This window comes from Microtus oregoni, unplaced genomic scaffold (assembly GCF_018167655.1).
Source record: "Microtus oregoni isolate MIOR12 unplaced genomic scaffold, Mior012 000007F_ref0000211, whole genome shotgun sequence".
Classification (NCBI taxonomy): Eukaryota; Metazoa; Chordata; class Mammalia; order Rodentia; family Cricetidae; genus Microtus; species Microtus oregoni.
The window spans coordinates 35,696,174-35,719,758 of record NW_024543066.1 but is presented as its reverse complement, the minus strand read 5'-3'; the positions used below and the strand labels follow the sequence as shown (position 1 = coordinate 35,719,758).

The window sequence follows — 23,585 nt, the reverse complement described above, 5'->3', positions numbered from 1 at the left end:
AATTCTGCTACTCCCATTTTGCTCACTTTCTCATGTTTTTCAATTATAAAATACACGAGACTTGCCTTGCCCTTTATATCACCAAATCTAAGAGCAGGGACCTTGACAACACACTCTTGATATGTTCCTTTTGTGTGTATGTACATATGTATACATATGCATGTATATGGGATGGGCAGTGCATTCATGAGTGTGACACTTCTGTGGGAAAGGCAGAAAATAGCCTCAGGTATTGGTCCTTGGGTATTGGTTCTCACGTGTTGGTCCTCAAATAGTGATCTCTGAGTATTGATCCTTGGGTATTGATCCTTAGGTATTGGTCCTCAGGTATTGGTCATTGGGTGTCGGTCCTCTGGTGTTGGTCCTCAGGTATTGGTCCTTGTTTGATACAGAACTCTTTCTTGGTTTTCTGCTGAATATGCTATGCTTTTGTAGAATTCTGTCTCTGCCTCCCATCTTAACACAGAACACTGGGTAGAATTACACACATGCACTATGTATATTGATTCTAATTATTTAAAGTCAGTCTTTAAGCTTGCATGGCTAGTGCTTTATCCACTGAGTTGTCTCCCTAGGCTAAACTGTTCTTTTCTATGATCATTTCTAAGATCGTCCTTAAATTATTATCTTCTTCTTGTATACTGTCTTATATCTCTCTTGCATATTCATCTCTCTCTCACACACACTCTCTCCTCCCCATCTTCTGTTCTTTCTTCCCTAATTAATGTGGCAGGAGAGATAGTACATTGGTTAAAAGTACTAACTGCTCTTCCACAGGACCCCAGTGCAATTTCCATCACCCATGTTGGCCAATTGCCTTTAACTCTAGCTCCAAAGGGTCTAATGCCCTCTTCTGGTCTTTGCAAGCATTGTACTCACCTACATAAACCCATACATAGGGCACATACATATATATACACATAATGACAAGTAAAATAAAAATAATTGCCATCACAGAACCTTCATCCAGCAACTGATGGAAGCAGATGTAGAGATCCACAGCTAAGCACTGGGCGGAGCTTCTGGAGACCAGTCGAAGAGAGTGAGGAGCAATAATATGAGCAAAGGGGTCAAGATCATGATGGGGATACCCACAGAAAGAGCTGATCTGAGCTAGTGGGAGCTCACTGACTCCAGACTGATAGCAGGCAAACCAGCTTAGGACCAATCTAGGCCCTCTGAATGTCGGTGACATTTGTGTGGCTGGGGAAGTCTGTGGGGCCACTGGCAGTAGGACCAAGATTTATCCCTACTGCTTGAACTGGCTTTTTGGAGCCCATTCTTTTTGAAGGGATACCTTTCTCAGAATAGATATAGGGTGGAGGGCCTTAATCCTGCCTCAAAGTGATGTGTCAGACTTTGTTGACTCCCCATGGGAAGCCTTACCCTCTCTCTGAAGAATGGATGGAGGTGGAGTGGGGGAAAGGTGGGGAAGTGCGAGGAGAGGAGGAAGTGGGAACTGGGATTAGTATGTAATATGAGACGATTGTATTAAAAATAAGTCACCAGTCAACCATCTCACCTTTTCGTTAAGGTCTAACATTTCGTTTCTGTTTGCATGGTTTTGTGCCTTGCTAACATGAAAACCTGCTACTAGTTTCACACCACTTGTTTGTTTTCAGTTCAACACTAATAATGTCATAGTAATTAGTAATTCAGGATTGTAACAGTAACTAACATCATCTCTAAATTTTGTTTTGTTTTGCTTTGTTTTACAGTGTTGGGGAAGCACCCAAAGTCTCTTGCCTGCTGGGCAGGCAATATACCTCTGAAGTACACTCAAACCCATAGTATTTAGTCCGGGGCTTCATTTTTCTGAGGTACCTTCTGAGGTTGGATGCTTCTGGGCGTGTGTACATTTTTATTTTCCTGGGCTGATTTACAAAACCCACATCCACAGTGTTCTAGTCTGGCTGCTCATACTAAACAATTAAAAGGCATTCTGCTTACTCCCAAAGATGTGAAAGAATAGTCATTTGCATAGTCGTAATGGTAATAATGATAATGTCAGTTTTCACTGGAATAAAAGAAAAGGAAAATACGGGCAAAAAACATCCTTAGAAAACATGAAAATAATGGCAAAGATAAAAGACCTTTCTGTAAGAGTCGGCATTACGTAGTACCACCTAGTCAATCTCTAAGAAAGACAAATTAGAAAGTATTCCAGGAAACATCTGAAAATGGAAATGAAATAATTTAAAGTTGTTATGAAAGTCATTTTTATTCATGGTTTCCAGGCAGCATAGACTTCAGCAGCATTGTACATGTGTGGTCAGTGAATGCATTGTCTGTTTCATATGACACAGCTAGAGATATGGAAAGTAGTAATAGGTACATATCAAAAGACTTTTAAAAAACTACACACACATTACACAACATCAAACCCTCAAAAACTAAAGAATAATAGCATAAGAGATACAGTTGGAGGAATAAAAATAGTAATTACTCTCCACATTAAATAGATCAAAGTTAGAGAAAAAACAATTCATGCACCCTAAAGACCTTGAATGAAAAAGGCCACCACTCATATCCACACCCTGTAGTTACCACAGGATGGTTAGTGCTGGAGTTGAAGAAGCTACCCGTAATACAAAGCACTTTAGAAATGGTGCCTAAAGTGAGCAGTTGTTGACACTGACAGCCTCTACACATCCCCTAGAGTGTGACCCCCTCTACGCATCCCCTCCAGTGTGATCCCCTCTATGTATCCCCTCCAGCGTGATCTCCTCTACGCATTCCCTCCAGTGTAATCCCCTACACATTCCCTCTAGTATATCCAGTGTCATTCCAAACCCAAACAAACACTGCAAAACTAAAAGTATACTGAAAACCTATTTTCCACTTTATTGCAGTGAAAGTGTCCCTCAGTTACAAGGGCAAAATTCAGAGCATCAGGGAAGACAGAGAAAAGCTATAAACAATAGGGAAGAAATCATCATAAGAGTATGGCTTCCCAAACTTCAATTTTGAACAACTGGAGTGAGCTCTGGGTATGCACATATGGCTCAGATGACAAAACATTCCCAAACATTTCTGAATCTGAAGAGGCAACAGAGGATGGTGGGGAATACATGAGTGCTGGACCCCAATAGCAGAGATATGAATCCTTCCTGGTTCTTCCTCTTTCTACACAGGAACAACTAGCCATTTCTGACCCTCATTTCCATCAGCAGAATATGGGGGGGGGGGGTTGAAGGAGAAACGTCGTGTTTTATAGAGTGAAGAAATATAAGACAGTACATGGCACACAGGAAGCAAATATTAGCTGTTGTTGGCACCACTCTCATGGCATCCTCATCATTCTTGGCACCTGTTAACAAGGCTCCAGAAATTGTTTTTCACTAGTGTTGCTTTTTCTCCAGCTGTATTCCATCAAGAGGAGCAACAGTATCACACGACTTATAGAGATCTGTTTAATTTTACTGAATGTTTTAACTTCAAAAGACTGTAAAAGTGATGCACTATTCCTAATTTGAATAAAGAGAAGGAGGGATGAAAACCATTAAATAGAATGGGTATTGACTCAGGAAGAGTTTAAAGGCTTTATCCAAGCTGTGATATTGTGCACATGTTTTCTCTGAGATTGTAATTTCCAATTTTGTATTTGAAATATGAGGGTGGCTAATCATTTTTGTTTATAAGGGAAGCCCCATTGTTGATCTTTCCCAGACTGTAGGAAGTGGTCCTCAGAAACAGTGTTCGGGTCGCTGGGTGACAAACTATTCTGGTAAATGCTATATGTTATAAGTAAGCCTGCTATAAACAGAGACATCTAAGAGAAAAACAGGCATTTTTTTTTTAAAGAAAGTGGATCCTGAAAAGAGAAAAAGAAGACAGTTATACAGACATACAGGAGGTGTATAAGTTAAGATGTTGTGCCTGTTGAATGTTGTCCTGTCCAGAGTCCTAGAAAAGAGGGGAGGGAGTATCCCCCACTCTTCCCTTAAGCTAGCCTAAGGCGTTTTTGAAGTTTTGGAAGGGAAAGTAAGTAACTATGTGTTCTAAGAGAAGTATGTCAGTGCCTTCCAGGGCTGGCTTCCTAAGAGAGCTGTTGTGTTTGGTCCTTTCTCCATGTTTCCATTCTTGCTGCCATGACTGTTGGATCTATCTCTTCTCTTAGGATCTGCCGTGAGCTTTCCTGAGTCCTGAACTTGACCTCATGCCCCCAAAGTTGTTGTCTTCTGACTTAGCTGCAGGAAGCACTTACCTGCCAGTGAGTGCCAAAGCGACTTGAGTCATAGGATAATACATACTCCTGCCTGATTTTGGCATCACTAAGAAGCTATGGGACTTATTTTTTCCCTCACAACACATGGTCCTTGGAAGGTACTTATGGAAAAAGAGGAAAATCCTATGTTCGAGCCTTCTTCTACCTCCAGTAATATTCACTCATGGGCAGCTGCTAATATTTTTTAGAATAACTTAATCAAGACTGACAGATATGTCTGCATTAATCATAGTCCTGGGAGCTGGCTCATTAAGCCTTCTTAATTAATGCAGAGAACAATAACAATTATGGGTCTGACTCAGAACAGTGTGTACCATATTTGTGTGGAGGCATTTGCAATGTCTTGCGCCTGCCTGCGCATGCGCGCACACACACACACACACACACACACACAAAGTTTTTTCAGAAGGATCTGGAAATGACTATTCTGTTTACCCATGAGATAAATTTAAAAAAAAACAGTATTTACATAAGTACATAACTTCTTCTGGACTTTAACAACACAGCTTGTACTTGGGAACAGGTGTTCCTCTCAACTAAGAAGAGAAACTCTCATGGGAAAGACCCCTGCGGTCACAATAGTAACTGGAAGAAATCAGACAAAACTTTGCAAGCGACATTATCATGCATAGCCATGATTTTGGTAGCATAGCATGTTTCTTTCAACTGACATTTCAGGTACTTTAGAAAGATACAAGTATCCCATTAATTTCAATAGTTTTAGGGAATAGTGTTGCACATGACAAGGTTACATTTTAAAACTACAACAGTGTAAAAGTGGATTTTAAATATTAAGCAAATAATACAGAGGGCACGAAAGTATGAGGAAAGGGCTGGGTGTGACGGCTCATGCCTGTGATCCTAGGTCTCAGGAGGCTGTGGCAGCTGAGCCATCAACAAAAAGAGGACTGAATGGGGCAAAAGTCTAAGGATAAGGGTCGTGTAGCTGAACGTAGCATCAGCTAAAACATACACGGTTTTCTTGCAAATAGAAGAAATGGTTTACCTGGCTAAGGATCCAACCTTAAATTCTAAAAAGATAGTGGGTGGGATAATAGAAAAATAGAAAAGAAAAAAGCACAGAACCTAGGGTCGGATCAGCTCTGTTGGAATAAAGGTCACCTCACCTGTGACCGGTGTCAATCATGGTTTTCCACTTTGCATTACTAAGAATCATCTTCCTAAGCCTATAACTTAGAAAAGATCCATAATAACTCATCTACGTTTCTTTCCCTTCCTTTCTTCCCAGCTCTTTCCCCTCCCCCCACTCACCCACTTCTTCCTTCATTCTCTCTACTCCCCCTCTTGATTTTATTTCTTTTGGAACAGGGACTTCTATAACCAGGAAGCAAAGAATTCCTTTGCTCATTGCAAGCTTCTTCCCACTCTCTAGATTTTTTTTTAACTATAACGGTTAGTATATTTCCAAGTCAATCGGCTACTGGTAAAGTCCTTAGGGATCTTTGGAGAATGAGTTTTCTATAAGAATGTAAATTAATTTATTAACTAGAATGCTATAGATTGCCTTAGAGGCCTTCGGCATGGGGAGGGCAACCGCTTTGTGGAAGATTATGATTCTGCCCTTCCTACAGATGCTCCCAAGAGCTCTGGAGAGCAGTTCAATCCTGTCTTCTTATATCCTCACAGGATTCCGTCTCCAGGAAGCACATGGCATCTTTAGGCACACAGAAACATGGAGGAGTCCAAATGGTGGCCAGTGTCCTGACTGCTTTGAGAACAGGAGAGCTAAAAGGCTATCATGGTCATGAATCTAGCCTCAAACTCAAGAAAACATCATTATTTTCAGGATCTTATAAGTTAGCAACAAGATTTCTAGTGCATCTGTGTTGAGTGACTTGACTTTCTCCAAAGAAATTTGGCACACAGAACAAAAATTCATCTGCCTTTCCAGCCACATCGTGCTTGATTGCAGAGACTACAACCCCCAGATCCTCAATACATAGCAGCTTTTATCTTGGTGAAGGGAACATTTGAACACATGCATTAGCTAGTCTGCCAAGTTCTGTTTTGGTTTTGTTTTCTGGCTGGTCAGAAGGTGGTAGCATAGGAGCCTCTGAGCCTTGCAGGTGGACCTTCAGCTGCTGCCGCACACAATGTCCCAGTGCAGTAATGGTCTCTGCTCTGCTGGGGGGGGGGGGGGGGGCTGTGTGAATTCGGGAGGATAACTGTGAATGGAAACGCATCTGATATGAATTCATCACAGGCTGCCAGTCGGGTGCGGGGTGAGGGGAAGCAAAGGGTGGGGGCTCTGAGTATTTAATGCACCCTGCCACAACCCAACAGTTTGCCCTAAAGAGCCTTTTACCAATATAAAAGGACAGGGTCAAAAGTAAGTTGACCCTTGACAGAATGTACAATTATTAGAAGAGTCTGCGGAGGAGCAGCTGCTGGAACCCCACTGGCTCCACATCGGGCTTCCAAGAGTCAGAATATGAATAATCCAGTCAAGGTTGTTTTCTCCACTCCTCTCACCCCCTCGCCACCTCCCGACGGCCTTCACCTCCTGGTTTGGGCAAGTCCTATTATATTGCTACAGGAAGAAGCATAGCCCTCCCTAGCAGCTGCAATAATTGTGTTCCTATTGTGATGAAGACCTCCTCCCGGCCACCCCCCTACAAGTGGCCATTGTGAGTGGGGAGTCAGTGATTACACGCTTGGCCTGATGCGTTGGGGGACCCAGCTGCCTAAGTGCTGACACACGAGCATGAGGAAGGCCAAAGGGGGGGGTCAGTATTGGTGGGGACGAGGAGTGGGGGAAACCCAGTCTGTGAGATGGTCTGACATAGGAGACCTTCTGCATAAGTCAAGCCCAGAACAAATGAGGCTTTATCAGGCCGCAGTGATGAGGGGTCTCATCTCCCTTTGAAGTGGGGCAGAGCATGGGGCCTAGCAGCTTTCCCTCCTTTGGACCAAGCAAACATCCTTCTTTTGATATGCTACATGCTCATTATCTCTGCCCCATTTAATGATTTTTGATTGAAGGGTGGCGGCTGGGATGCTGAGAGGATCCTTAGAGAGGCTCCACAGAGCCAAGTCCATAAGAAAGACTTTCCTTGTGTCTGGGCCTAAATTTGGGATTTCTTAACAGTATGCGCTTGTTCTTAGAGGCAGATAAGGGCTGAGCGTGAAATTCTTAATTAAGCAATAAATAGAGAGCGGGGTGTCAGCAGATGTAGCCAGTAGCCATGGCAACGAGAATCACATGGGCAAGAGAGATGAGACTAGATGGAGGCCTCAGGCCTGGGCCTGACTGACAGCTGAAGAATCCTACAAAGCTTGTAAACCAGATTAATTAGCTGACTAATTATTTCATAGCGTTAATGTAACTAAAAAATAAAAATAGTTCACCATGAACTGAAACATTCCGGAGGGGTGGGGGAAGACGGCAGCAATGAAGTAGTAAGAAAGTAGCTTGGGAAGGCAGAGACACGCCGAGCCGTCAGTCAAACCGTGTGAGCAGAGAAGCGGGCTGGCTGAGTTGCACTCCTGCCTGGCAAACAGGAAAGAATGCTTGTTTTACAGTTACGTGTGTTCCTGAGCATAACTCGGAAGTTAGAGCTGTGGACTGCCATTCCTTACAGCTCACCGCATCAAATATTTTTCCTCTGGGTCGTAACCCGGGCTTCGGCAGCACGACTCTCCTGCGTCCTCCTTAGTCATCAACTCCCTGCACAATATTTTCAGTGGCTTCGGAAAGGCCACCCGAACCAGTCTCTCCCAACGATAGATTTAAGTGAATGAATTTAAATCTGTTCACAGCATCATGCCAGGAATGTCATTGTCATATGATGGTGGACTTCAAGTAATATAAAATCCAGTTTAGAAAATAGCAAAGAGGCTGGGAGATGTCTCTGCTGGTAAAGTATTTGACTTGCAACCATGGGACCCTAAATTTGATCTTCAGAACCTGTGTGAAAAGTGCCAAGAACAGGAGGAATATACATATGGAATCTCAGCACTGGGGAGGCAGAGATGGGTGAACTGGGTTGCAAGCCTCACTGGCCAACTGAAGTTCCTGGCCACCCAGAAACCCTATCTCAGAAGACAAGGGGCATGGCACCTGAAGAATGGCACCTGCAGTTGACCTTTGGTCTTCACATAGATGCCCACTTGTGCTCCAGCACACACGCACAGACATGCAAAGAGAAACTATAGTGAGTTCACTGAAATGAAGACACCACATTAATGGAAAGAGAAATTATCCATGGAGAAATGTTTTACCAGCATAGCAGGTTATGCTAAGCAAGCTTTAATGTATTTGAGTGGTTTGTATCACATTTCCAAGAGACAAGTAAATATTCTTAACCTCCTTGTAGAAGTGAAGGTATTGAGGCATGGAGCAATTATAACACCATGCCCCAGGTAAAAGAGCCAGCCAGCCACTGATTAAAACCCTAAGTTCCAAGCACTGGCCGGGAGGTTTCTGGAAACCCAGCACTCCATAAAGATGTTCGCTGAACAAAGACAAAAGTAGCCTCACTGGAAAGGAGAAATGGCAGGGTCACAATATGTGCATGGTTTATTTTTCACTGTCGCTGGGGACCAGTGAGAAGTTTTCTTCTGTAGCCTGCCGAGAAGCCCCTTCCCCATCCTTTGTGGTTGGTGATCAATGATTATTTAGTGGGTAGCACACTCTAGTGGATAGATCCAGAGCCAGGAGCTAGAATGCCTGGGTTCTGTCGTTTCTTGTGTGGGCTGAAAGTTAGACAGATACCATAAGTCATATGTAATAAAGTCAAGAAGGGGAGATATAATAAATGACAAAAAATAACCTTCCCACTATGGGATATGGTAAGATTACAAACAGACAGCGCAGAAGATCATCCACTTAGAAGTAGTTAATATTCAACCCAGATATAAATCCCAGACAAAAAAAAAGGCCCCTGAACAAAGTCTCATCTCTAACCAAGAATCTGATACCCACTGGCAAAGGAAAAATCAGTTTTCTTCAATGGAGGGTCACTGGATTTATCAACCACACTCCAAAGCAGACCCTATGCCCAGGAGTAATAGAGTCCACGTTTTTTCTTTGTTTTTTGTTTTGTTTTTTTTGTATGTGTACTTTATGTTTTGTTTTAATTGTTTATTGGATTTTGTTTGCTTGTTTTTACTTTTGTTATTTTGGGGGGTGGTTGAGAAAGATAATGAAGTTAAATGGGTAGGGAAATGAGGAGTTGGGAGAGGGAGGAGGGATGAGAAAATAATCAATGTATATTGTATGAAAAATAATAATAATAAAAGAAGTAGTTAATGAATGAAATCCATCCAGTTGTCAGAAGAGGCTGCCTCAGAAGGAAACAGCAGCTAAGTCAAAGAACAACAGAAAAACTGACCTAAGGCCGCACCTCTGGTAGGCTAGCAGTGTCCAGACTTCTTATAGGGAATTTGGCTAGTGATTCACATCCTAGTACACACCTAAGAAATCTTGCAAATTTTATGTAAATTATTCTAATTCTAATCCTAAAAGGTCACCAAAACTAAATAACTAGATGAAAGTAAGGTTCTAATTTATCAAATGGGCAACACAAGTATCAAATTGTATTTCCTATGTGTTTGTTGGAGTACCAGCTATGACATTTTCATCACGATTAATAGGATATTAGGGAAAGCACACCAGTCTGTAGGATCCATGGTGTTCTTTCCACCACATTCGCCCAGAAGTTGCAAACTTTACACATAGGATATACTTAATTACGGTCAAATGTGCACAGTCAATGTAGCTGCATGGGGAGCTAATAGAGGGAAAGAGCACACACCTCAACTCCAGACCAGAAATGGAAACATAAGTGGTTGCAGTCACTCATTTGCCCCATTCATTTAGAGTCTAAAAGAGGTGATAGTGACCACACATGCGCCTACTGGGCATCCTCCTCAAGGATCACGAGTCTTTAACTACATTAGACATTTAAGCAACCCTACATGGCTTCCTTTGACTTTCCAAATCATAGGCCAAGGAAAGACTATGAGAATATTCTGATAAAAAATATTATTAGTAAAATCTACCTACCAAATGAAATGCCACTATATGATGACTGCCATGTGATTATTTCATATTAGAAATGAACTAGGAATTGCTAAGTTCCGTGCAAGGAACATACATTTTAATGCATTTGTTAAATTGTCTTTTTATGCCAGGACAGCATCAACTCTTCCTTCATATGAATTAAAATTCAGTCATGGCAAGGCTTTTTTGTGGGTCAAACCCAGTCTTCATATGGTTATGCCCAAGTGGGAAAGACAAGTGACCCAGGGCAACTGCCTACTATTTGCTGTGCTTAGGGCCAAGTCTGGCTTGTGGCAGGGCTGAGACTCACTGTGTTGATCAGGCTCGGTGAATTTGTCAGAATCTATTAAGAAACACTCATAACAAAGCCATCACTGCAGAAAGCCACGTTATCAGATCCTCTGTCTTCCATACCACCACAAAAGAGCAGTGTAGTCACTAAACCCTAAAAGGTCACAAAACTCAACAGTTAATGAACGTTCAGATGGAACTAATGACATGTCTTCTGTGACTATATATATATATATATATATATATATATATATATATATATAGTGACCACCAGTTGACATAGATCATATTAGTGAGTTGGTGAGGCTGATACAAGTGGAAACATTAGTTCTCAGTGACCAATGAGGACACTGAAATAGAAAAATAAAACCACATAGACTTCAGGAGGTTAAAACTGGACAGTCCTGAGCGTAATACTGAGATACTTCAGGAGGTCAAAAATGGACAATCCTGAGCCTAACACTGGGAGACTGGGAAACACACGTGAGAAGGAACTCCTTCTGCCTGCAGACTCTTCTGCTGATGGAAACCAAGCCTGCCTCCATTTCCTAGCTATTGGGAATGGTGTATCAATAAACACACGTGAGCAAGAAGCTCTGGGATGATGATATAGAATTTTTCCATTGCATTGAGTAATTCTTTCTTTAGTTTTTGGACAAGCCTTCATACTGATTTCCATAATGCCTTCAGCACGTCACATTTTCAATGGAGGTAAATAAGGGTTCCTCTTTCCGTACATCCTTGTCAGTGTTCGCTGTTGTTTTCTTGATAATAGTCATTCTGACTGGAGTGCAATGGACTCTCCAAGCAGTGTTTTTTAAATTATGTATATGCATGTGTGTCTGAGTATGGCTTTATGAACATGCGTGTCATGCCTGCAAACGCTAGATCCCCTGGGATCCCCTGGAGCTGGAGCTACTGGCAGATGCCCTAGGAAGCAAACTCAGGTCCTCTGTAAGAGCAACAAGTACTTTTAAACACTGAGCCATCTGTCCTGACCTATCTCAGAGCAGTTTTAATTTGCAATTATTTTACTATACAAACAGAATACCCAATTAATTAATATGTTAATTAATTACATATATCAATTAATATAGTAGTATCACAAACAGTTATTGAACATTTATCAGTATCACAAACACTTATTGAACATTTAATATAAATTAAACACTTTTATAAAAAATTTTACACACCAACCTTTATTTAACGGCAGGTTTAAAGAAGGTCCTATTATTAATTTACAAATGATGGGACTAAAATGTAGAGCACCTATGTATCTATGTGTCTATCACTCACTACCTACTGAATCTTGGGATTGAAATTGAGATTTAAACTCACGTGATCTGATTTTAGAGCCCACCCATTTAATTACAACATATAGCACAGCTATCCCCTTTATTCTTTATTTCACAGCACAAAAGCTTTCTGACTATATGCCCTCAAAAAATACTTCCATGGTGGGCACGTACCGAGATAGGTGAGCTGCCCCAATTGGCTGTTGAAGAACCAATCACAGCCTCTGTCGCGACTGGGCAAAGGAGGAGACAGAAGTGACTGACCCAGGCGACTTCCACACCTGATGAGGATGTCCGGATAAGGTGGTAGGTCCCCGTGCAGCAGCAGGAGATGATTTCCAGGGGCAAAGCTGTCAAATGTTGCTAAGTACTGAAGTGAGAAGGAAAAAACACACTGGTAAACAAGGAGACCCCTCCTCTCAAAGGAGTTATTTGGCATCAGAGCAGGTCAACGCCACCCCACACTTTCTGGGCCGAAATAGGCCTCTTTAAATCTACTTCATGGGAAGTTCACAGTTGGGCTACAAAATCATCAAATGTGAAGACTGAAAAAAACCACCAGGATCGTCTTTTCATAGCCACCGCTAACAGAGGAGGAGAGCCTGGCCCAGACAGGTGAACTGACTTCTCTCAATCAGTCAAAAAGCTGTAAGAGAAGGAGGCAGGTCTGCAGTTCGTTCCCAGCTTTCCTCACAAGATGGAGAGGCAAGCAGTTGTTAGGAACTCTGCATGCATTGCAGCCATGGCTGACACTGCCAGGGTACCTTCCCCACCACAAGGCACTATTTCTGTGATTCATTCAACCCCGAGAGCCTGGTGATGGTTAATCTCAGTGTCCTATTCTAGAGCATACAGTAACGTCCTCAGATCGCAAGGCAGGACAGTGCCGAGCCAGGACACAAACATTCCTGAGCCTTATCCTTATTCTTAACTTTGGGGAAAATCCCTTGGATTCACACGGTAAACCCAGAGGACAGCAAAGAGAGGTAGGGGGACCAATATCTTTCCTGGGAGCTGTGGTGAGAAGATCACATAAGCCTTTCCTGTATCCCTAAGATAAACTTTTACAGTTATGTGGGCCAGGTTGCATGTGGCACAGGGAGACCAAACCGTGTGAAAGGGGAAATAAGCTAAAGGAAACCTGTTGAATTGCTGTTTCCATTTCAAATTTTATTTTATGTCTTATTTATTGTTGTTGTTATTATCTTGAAAAATGTGCCCACTTTCTACCTAGTCATTACCCCTAGTAATTTCATTCTTCTCATCTAGCTCTGCCTGGAGAAATGTGAAGACAGAGCTCTTTGTAAATTCATCTTCAGCCACAAGGTGGCAGTATGAACCATGTGATGGCCTGGTTAAGAAATTTTCTCTGGCTTCAAACCACTGTAAAGGATAAGTTAGGTTTTAGCTTATATAAGGGAGAGAGGGGGTGAGGGAGGGGAGAAGAAGGGAAGGTGGGAGTAAGGGGAGAGAAAGGAGAGAGGGAAGGGAGTAGGGGATGGAGAAAGGGAAGGAGAGAGGGAGGAAGGAAATGATAGGAGATGCTCAAAGGCAACTTTTCATAGAATTACTACATTTCTAGTAGAACAAGGTTTGCATTCGGGATGGGTTTGAAACCCTAAAAGCTAACAAGCAGACCAACTAGAAAAATGCTGCTGCTGCAGCTTCCTTCATGAGCACCAGATAATATTTCCAACCTATTCCTTCACAGAGGTGCAGATAAGAACACCTTAGTGTGGAAAGAACTTGCACCAGTGGGCGGGATTACCTGTAAAGAGCGCTCCATCCAATCACTGTTCTGGAACTGCAGTGAGTAAGTCTCCTGATCCAAGAGCAGAGCCATCCAGCCATACGAGTTAGACAATGTGTCACCTACGTACTTGACCGTGATTGTCTTATTTTTGCCGTCGGTCACAATTAAATTCTTAGGAACCTCAAGGGCCTTATCTCTATAGTGAATTAGAAAGAAAAGAATTCATAAGTAAAAGTTTCCACTTAGTGCCTGGGAGATAGCTCAGCAGTTAAGAGTACTTGCTGCTCCTCTGTAGGACCAGATTTGAATCTCAGGATCCACAGGGCTGCTGGCAACTGTATCTAACTCCAGTACCATGGGACTCAACTCCCTCTTCTGGAGTCCATGGACACTTCACATAAACTGTGCATAGACATACATATACATGCAGGCGAAACACACATATATTTAAAATGAATGAATAAATAAGCTCTAAAAATTTAATTCCATGGTACTTTTCCCATTCTATATCAAATGCCTTCCTCTTCCATGGTCTGTATTTTTCCCTGCTGGTGATGTCAGGAGGGTTCTACATATGTGTCCACGGAGTTCACAATCTATGCAGATCAGAACAGTCCACTAGGAGACTGTCACCAGAAACCTTGCATAGATTACACCTCAGTGGTGGAAGTGGGTAAGCAACATTCATATCTGAAATCACTAATAAATGTCACCTTAATGTCCATACGAGCTAGAATAAATACAACTAATTTAACAATTGTCTACAGTAAGAATTCTGCCAGGTAGTACACTTCTTAACAACAGAGAACATGTTTTGAGTAACTTGATATTCCTAGATCTTTCATGAGCCCAGAACCTGCTGGGTCTAAACTACTCAGTACCCTTCTCCTATTGCCCAGGAGAAACGACATCAGTAGTGTTCCCTGGAATGAAGATCCTAGCTTCTCTCCCAGGGCCTGGTCTACTGCACGAACATAATGCCACCACTGACCCTTGATGCTCCTGGGTTTGGTGACCTCTGTGTTTGCACAGGGTTCTATGCACACTGCTGACTATCTGGCTTCTTATAAAATGGAGATGGGTTGGATAAGGTCTTCCAAGAGCAGTCTGCGCTATCTTGCTTACTTTTTTTTTATTTTATTTTTTTTATTAAAAATTTCTGCCTCCTCCCCGCCTCCCGTTTCCCTCCCCCAACTCCCCACACACCACGCCCCTCCCCCTCTTTCTCCAGTTTGAAGAGCAGTCAGGGTTCCCTGCCCTGTGGGCAGTCCAAGGTCCTCCCCACTCCATCCAGGTCTAGGAAGGTGAGCATCCAAACAGGCTAGGCTCCCACAAAGCCAGTACATGCAGTAGGATCAAAACCCAGTGCCATTGTCCTTGGCTTCTCATCAGCCCTCATTGTCCACCATATTCAGAGAGTCCTGTTTTATCCCATGCTTTTTCAGTCGCAGTCCAGCTGGCCTTGGTGAGCTCCCAATAGATCAGCCCCACCGTCTCAGTGCTCCCCTCGCAGTCTTGACTTCCTTGCTCATGTTCTCCCTCCTTCTGTTCCTCATTTGGACCTTGGGAGCTCAATCCATTGCTCCAATGTGGGTCTCTGTCTCTAACTCCATCCATCGCCAGATGAAGGTTCTATGGTGATATTCTTGCTAACTTTAATAAAGTGTTGTATACAGAGCTTATTTTACCAAATGAGGAAACTGAATCAGACTGTAGTAGAACAATCCCTAGACCTCCTGACTTGTTCTGGGTAGCCCATCCCAGAAAGTGATTTTGAAGACTTTATTAGAACATAAATATATCTAGTCAAAAGTTCAGACTCTGGAAATAAAACAAAATGGAAACAAAAAAATAAGAATGTTTTTAAAGTTCAATAAACATATGGCTGTATTTTTCACCTTTTGTTCAGATTTCATGAGAACTTTTCACCATGGCATTTAGCCACATGCAAATAATTATACTCTGAAAGGAAGGGGAGATGAGACAGAGAGGCTCAAGACTTCTCACAGTGAGATGGAACCTGAATGCATCTAAGCCCAGTTCATAACGCAGTAGTTTATTAATGAAGAGGAAACATTTGTGTAGAGACACAGTCCTTACTACATCACCAAACTTGTCATGATCTCCTGAGTTCAAATGAATCCCTGCCTTTGCCTCACAAGTCCTTGAAATTGGAGAGATGCACCATTGTAACTAGATAAAAACGGGAATAGTGAATAGCAGGTAAGCAGGAGACTCAGTAAAGGATCTCAAGTTGCAGGTCTTCCTGGGCCACAGAGAGGGACTCTGTGTATGCTGGGTAGTTTCTGTCCCCTTGACACAAGCTAGGGTCCTCTGGAAAGTCAGAACCGGGATTGTAAAAATGCCTCCATAAGACTGCATTATAGGCAAGAAAATGGGGCCTTTACTTGGTTAATTATCCATGTGGAGGGCATAGCCCACAATGGGCTGTGTCATCCCAGGTCATGAGTGTCTAAGAAAGCGAAGCGAGTAAGTCATGGGAGCAAGGCACTCCTCAATGATCCTCCTCAATGGCTTCTGCTTCCGTTCCTGCTTCCAGGTTCCTGCCAGGATTCCTTTCTTAACAGACCATGATAGGGACCTATAAGCCAAATAAACTCTTGATTCCCAAGTTGGTTTTGATAATGATGTTTTAGCATAGCAATGGGAGGCAGACTAAGTTTTTTTTCAAATAAACAAAAGGAAATAAAAAATGGCTTTGCCAGCTAGAATAAAATGAAAAATGTTAGACATAAAATACAAAGGTAAACTGTGTATCTCAGCATGGGTGAACTTGGGAACTTACTGACCCTATAAATTTTGGATTCTTTTCCTCCAAAACGCATTCTTGATTCCTTACCATCTGTTTGAAAGCCTAAACTGTCACGTGTATAACACGATAACAAAACTGCCTTTTGACATTGAGGCAGAATTGTTATCAACAAAGTACAAATTGAGGACTACACTATCAAATAAAACAGAATAAATTAAAGAAGTTTCATGCTTCAGTATGTTTGAGACTTCTGATGGTGTGTACTGAGTGCCTTTGGTCTTCTTGTGGCTATGGGTAAATGACTTGGCATGAAGGGAAGGTTTACTGTGATGCCTTGTCACTTTAACACACGACTATAGGCTTTAATGTTGCAGGCCATTGACCTGGGTATTTCTTGTGAGATTAAACACATTTGTTTCCCCTACTAATGAAATAAGAGGAATCAAAAAACCCTGTTGCATTTGAATTAGATAACTATTCTGTTTCAGGATTTACCTAGGTGGTATTACCTAGATCACTATAAGCTTAAAGGAAGTACTTTTCCATCTTTATGTTTTAGACACCTAGGATTTACCTCACCCATTTCTACTAAGATTTGTAGTAGAACTAACTATTGGTCAAGTCTTTTTTTTTCTTATTTATTCATTTATTTATTTATTTATTTACTTATTTATTTAGGATTTCTGCCTCCTCCCCGCAACCGCTTCCCATTTCCCTCCCCCTCCCCCGATCAAGTCCCCCTCCCTCATCTGCTCGAAGAGCAATCAGGGTTCCCTGACCTGTGGGAAGCCCAAGGACCGCCCACTTCTATCCAGGTCTCCTAAGGTGAGCGTCCAAACTGCCTAGGCTCACAAGCAAGGAACTCAGGACCACGAGGGGTACACCCACACACTGAGACAATGGGGATGTTCTATCTGGAACTCACCAAGGCCAGCTGGTCTGGGTCTGAAAAAGCATGGGATAAAACCGGACTAGCTGAACATAGCGGACAATGAGGACTACTGAGAACTCAAGAACAATTGCAGTTGGTTTTGATCCTATTGGTCAAGTCTTAACTTAAATTCTTAGAACCAGAATGGACACGTACAAAGTTTGCTCCAACTTTGAATCCAAGGTCTAGTCTCCCCCATTGCATTTCATCCTCTTCCTCTTCCCAGTTAATGATACATCCATGTTCCACTTATAGAATTTTATAGTACATTTTTAATATTATTGTTGTTTGAGACACAGTCTCATCATATAGTCAAGGCTGACCTCAAACTCACTGTTCAGGCCAGCTTTGAATTCTCCATCTCATCGTCCCTACAGTTAGGACTGCAGAACTGTAATATTTAGAAAAACCTTTAGAATAATAAACATTTTTCTTCAGCTCTTTGCTATGTATCATCCAAACTGTACACCTTCTGGTTGGAGTGACGAGTCCTAGGAGTGTACAGCCGAATTTGTGCAATACATTGAAAAATGAAAAAAGACATCTAAGAAATAAATGTAAAACGAAAGTGATATGAGGAGAGAAAAGTTTCAAGCAAGAAACATGAAGGAGATATATCAATCAGCTCTCGCGAGCACTATGATCCAATTTGAAATGGGATTCTCCACAGTTCACAGATCAGGTCTATATTAGCCATCTTCAATAGTGACTCTTTCAGTTTCTATAGGGACAGAAAGATTGAATAATGAACTGTACAACCTAATCCAGAGGAGACTAAATGAGATATCAAAACTTCTAATCATTGATCTGCTATGTTAATTGTCTTTCACGCAATAACATTCAAAAGATATTTGTTCAATGAATAAACAAGTAATGTGATAACTGTGTCTGAATATGCTGACTAGCTACTGTGTGTTGTGTCTGCTCAATGAAGGTTCGATACAGAGAACCATACAAGTGTCAGAGGAATCCAAAACTTATTAATCAACGATTAATGCTGAAGTTTTCATATAAATTCTCATCTCTTTTACCCATGATTTTGTCAGTTTAAACACTTTGGAATGCATCTTACTTTTCTTTTTCAAATATTTAATGACCTATGAATGTCTACTAGCCTTTGCTTCTGAAAGGGTTGCCTACTTCTGCTACACTGGTACTTCAAACCTCGGAGGTGTTCATTACAGACACCACAATGGCCAGATCCTATAGACAGTCATCTTTTATGAGATTTATATGATGTTGCTGCTGCCCAGGTTGTCGTGGGGATTTAAGACTTCTTCATCTTCCAGGACACAGCAGTGGTTGACCTTGGCATCCATCTAGCCTGTGATGTTCCTCAGGGTCTTGTAGTTCTGGGTTTCATGGCACTGCTTGCTTAGGTCTTCGTGAGTTCTACCAATGTGTAGCAAAATCTGTTGAACAGCTCCATATGCAAGGCACAATAGGCCTTTACATACCAAGCTGTGTTTTAAAATCTCGTTGAAGTCAAAGTAATCTCCAAGGACTAGGTTCTCCCTCTTGGTACCATAAGCATCATCTAAGCTCCATAAGTCATTGCAGCAGCTACAATGAATATGAATAATACCACCATGTTCAATACGCTGGGACAAGCACTTTTCTATTTCCCATTCCTTTTCCTGAGCCATTTCATCATTTTAGTCCACTATGATATTGCTGAGTTGCTGATGTTTGGAGACATCTACCTCCATAGTCAACACAAAGTTGACAATTATCCAATAAGTATTTAAATTCCTCCTCATGGCTCATCTTTATGAACAGCAACCTCTCTTTGAGAGTTTTAATTTTCCGTCTCTCCTGCAGTCAAATGATACTGGTATCATCAGTGACCATGAAGAGCCTGTAATAGCTTCTCTCCAAAGATCAGAACACAGACTAATTACTTTTCTCTTACTGTGATAAAATACCATAATGACAGCAACTTATGGAAGAAGGAGAAGGAATTTATTTTGGCTTATGCCTCTAGAATGATGAGAATCTATCATGGTAGGAAGGCATGGCAGCAAGTGTGGAATGAACGGGAATTTAAATGCCTCAATCTTCAATATAAGCATAAAACAGAGATAGAAGAGAAAGTGTCTGAGACTACAAATACTCAGATTCAGCCTCCAGGGATATATTTCTTCCAGCAAGCCTACACCTCTTAAACCTCCCCCAAAGAGCACCACTAATAGGAGACCAAGTATTCAAATACTTCTTGATGCCCTAGGAGAAGCAATTCTCATTCAAATTATGATAACATATAACCAGTTCATCTCACACCTGACCTAAAATAATGAGGAACAATACAATTTGATCTCCAGAAGGCTATTGGTGTTAACCACTGGATTTACAAAGGTCTGAGCACTCAGCTCTTTGGTAGTCTTGAATATAGCCCCCCCCCCCCCACACACACACCTCTGGCCTGATGCTCCTTTTCCTCCATGCATTCCCAAATTTTGTTCTTCTGCCTTCAATTATCAGTCTCTCGCTTCCTGGAGGAGGTCATACATCCATTAATTTTTTTCATGGTTTCCAAACTCTCAATGTCACCCACCTCCACCTAATACCCCAGCATTACCACAACCAGGTACCCCTGGAGTATCAGGTACCCTAAGAGAAGATATAATAGAGCACTGACATTTGGTCATCTGATACCCAAAGATTCTGCATATTCAGAGATCACATTGCTGGCTAGCCAGACTCAGGTTGGATAACCAAAAGTAACAATTGATGGAGAAAGGAGGTGGAAGATGCAGTAGAGCTTATGTTATGTAAGGATAAAGATCAGAAAACTAGAACTTAAGTTTGGGTCAATAAAACTAATTTAAATAATATACTAAATGAAAAAAATTTCTCAAATACTTTGAACATTCATGGTCTGTATTTCTTATTGTTTTTCTAGTTATCATTTATACCATTTTGTAGTTATTTAAATCTTAATATAGTTCAACACAGTCAGATAGGTTTTTTAAGAAATTATTCTTAAGTCTTAGGAACAAGAATGTGTCCCAAGAACGCCCTTGTCATTTTGACTAGAGCTAGTTATTTATCAAATTTTTATAATTATCTTTTCTATTAATCAATTAGGCTGCTAATTTCTAGATTCATTTTATAGATGTTATAATTCAGTTCCTTTAAAAAATTGAGTACAAGAGGCGCAGCGGCGGCGGCGCCAGACGCACAGAGGCGCAGCGGCGGCGGCGCCAGACGCACAGAGGCGCAGCGGCGGCGGCGCCAGACGCACAGAGGCGCAGCGGCGGCGGCGCCAGACGCACAGAGGCGCAGCGGCGGCGGCGCCAGACGCACAGAGGCGCAGCGGCGGCGGCGCCAGACGCACAGAGGCGCAGCGGCGGCGGCGCCAGACGCACAGAGGCGCAGCGGCGGCGGCGCCAGACGCACAGAGGCGCAGCGGCGGCGGCGCCAGACGCACAGAGGCGCAGCGGCGGCGGCGCCAGACGCGGCGCAGCGGCGGCGGCGCCAGACGCGGCGCAGCGGCGGCGGCGCCAGACGCGGCGCAGCGGCGGCGGCGCCAGACGCGGCGCAGCGGCGGCGGCGCCAGACGCGGCGCAGCGGCGGCGGCGCCAGACGCGGCGCAGCGGCGGCGGCGCCAGACGCGGCGCAGCGGCGGCGGCGCCAGACGCGGCGCAGCGGCGGCGGCGCCAGACGCGGCGCAGCGGCGGCGGCGCCAGACGCGGCGCAGCGGCGGCGGCGCCAGACGCGGCGCAGCGGCGGCGGCGCCAGACGCGGCGCAGCGGCGGCGGCGCCAGACGCGGCGCAGCGGCGGCGGCGCCAGACGCGGCGCAGCGGCGGCGGCGCCAGACGCGGCGCAGCGGCGGCGGCGCCAGACGCGGCGCAGCGGCGGCGGCGCCAGACGCGGCGCAGCGGCGGCGGCGCCAGACGCGGCGCAGCGGCGGCGGCGCCAGACGCGGCGCAGCGGCGGCGGCGCCAGACGCGGCGCAGCGGCGGCGGCGCCAGACGCGGCGCAGCGGCGGCGGCGCCAGACGCGGCGCAGCGGCGGCGGCGCCAGACGCGGCGCAGCGGCGGCGGCGCCAGACGCGGCGCAGCGGCGGCGGCAGCACGGCGGCGGCGCCAGACGCGGCTGAGCGGTGGCCAGACCCAAGCAGCTGGGACAGGCTGCAATAAGGAGAGCAGATCGCCCTACTACAATTGAATCAAAGAGGTAGGCCTTTGGTTGGCCAGGTCACTGGCACAAGGGGAGCCTGGTCCTGTCCTGAAGATCCTTCGGAGGGGTGAGAGGGTTCTTGGCCTGCAGCAGGAACCACGAAAGAGAGTGAGGGCATTTTGTAAGCGGAGCCCTTGGCCAGCAGGGAAACCTGATCCGGTTTCTAAAGGATCCATTGGATAGGATCAATAGGAGGAGATGGGCAGGCGCCAAGGCAAGAACTCACCCAATAATCCGAAAAACAACATGAAAACATCAGAACCCAATGATCTTACAACAGAAGTATTTGAACAACCTAACACAGAAGAAGTGGAAAAAATCGACTTTATGAAGATAATAGAGTCCCTTAAACAACATGTAAAAAATGCCCTTATAGAAATGGATGAGAAGTACAACAAAAAGTTTGAAGAAATGAGTAAATACGTACATGATACCCTGGGAAACCAAGAAAAAACCATCAAACAGGTAATGGAAACAGTTCAAGAATTGAAAACTGAAATGAAGGCAAAGAAGAAAATACAAACTGAGGACCAGCTGGATATAGAAAATCTAGGCCAACGAGCTGAGTCTACAGAAACAAGCATAATCAATAGAATCCAAGAGCTAGAAGAAAGACTCTCAGATGCTGAGGACACCATAGAGAAAATAAACGAACAGATCAAAGAAAACAGCAAAGCCAACAAATTCTCAACACAAAACATTCAGGAACTATGGGACACAATAAAAAAACCAAACCTAAGAATAATAGGAATAGAAGAAGGAGAAGAGTCACAGCTCAAAGGCTCAGAAAATATTTTCAACAAAATTATGGAAGAAAACTTTCCCAACTTAAAGAAAGAAATTCATTTAAATATTCAAGAAGCATACAGAACACCAAACAGACTGGATCAAAGAAAAACATCTCCTCGCCATATAATAATCAAAACACAAAATATACAGGTTAAAGAAAGAATATTAAGAGCTGCAAAAGAAAAAGGGCAAGTAACTTATAAAGGTAAACCGATCAGACTTACACCTGACTTCTCGATGGAAACTATGAAAGCCAGAAGGTCCTGGATAGAGGTTCTGCAGAAGCTAAGAGACCATGGATGCAAACCCAAACTACTATACCCAGCCAAGCTATCGTTCACTATCAACGGAGAAAACAAGACATTCCAGGATAAGAACAAATTTAAACAATACGTAGCCACAAATCCAGCCCTACAGAAAGTAATAGAAGGAAAATCGCAACCCAAGGAATCCACCACTGCCAACACTGCCTACAATAACCCAGGCATCTAATGGCCCTTCACGAGCACATCTCAAAGAAAGGAGACACACAATCTCTACTACCAAAAGCAATAAGAATAACCGGAGTAAACAACCACTGGTCATTAATATCACTTAATATTAATGGGCTCAATTCACCTATAAAAAGGCACAGGCTAAAAGATTGGATACGAAAACAGGATCCAACATTCTGCTGTTTGCAAGAAACACATCTCAACCACAAAGACAGGCACCTACTCAGAGTAAAGGGTTGGGAAAAGGTGTTTCAAGCAAATGGTCCTAAGAAAAAAGCAGGTGTGGCCATACTAATTTCTAACAAAACTGACTTCAAACTAAAATCAATCAGAAGAGACCGAGACGGTCACTTTATACTCATAACAGGAACAATTCATCAGGAGGACGTCTCAATCCTGAATATATACGCCCCCAATATAAAAGCACCTACTTATGTAAAAGAAATATTACTAGAACTCAAGGCAGACATCAAACCACACACACTAGTAGTAGGAGACTTCAACACACCTCTCTCTCCAAGGGACAGGTCAATCAGACAGAAACCTAATAGAGAATTAAGAGAATTATTGGAGGTAATGAAGCAAATGGACTTAACAGACATCTATAGAACATTCCACCCAAATAGGAAAGAATATACCTTCTTCTCTGCAGCTCATGGAACCTTCTCAAAAATTGACCACATACTCGGAAACAAAGGAAACCTCCACAGATACAAAAAAATCTCAGTGTCCACCTGTGTCTTATCAGATCATCACGGATTAAAGTTAGAAGGCAACAACCACGCTGCCCCCAAAAAACCGACAAACTCATGGAAACTGAACA

General features: G+C 43.2%; 1 protein-coding gene across 1 annotated transcript in view; it reads right to left on the bottom strand.

Moving 5' to 3' along the window:
- Pkhd1 (PKHD1 ciliary IPT domain containing fibrocystin/polyductin) overlaps window positions 1-23,585 on the bottom strand; it is a 443,194-nt gene that overhangs the window by 189,564 nt on the left and 230,045 nt on the right. Inside the window, exons 48-49 of the mRNA XM_041656327.1 lie at window positions 13,608-13,788; window positions 12,014-12,209 (exon numbers count right to left, since the gene is read on the bottom strand). Of these exons, the coding sequence (XP_041512261.1) occupies window positions 12,014-12,209; window positions 13,608-13,788 (377 nt within the window). The remainder of the gene's footprint in view (window positions 1-12,013; window positions 12,210-13,607; window positions 13,789-23,585) is intronic.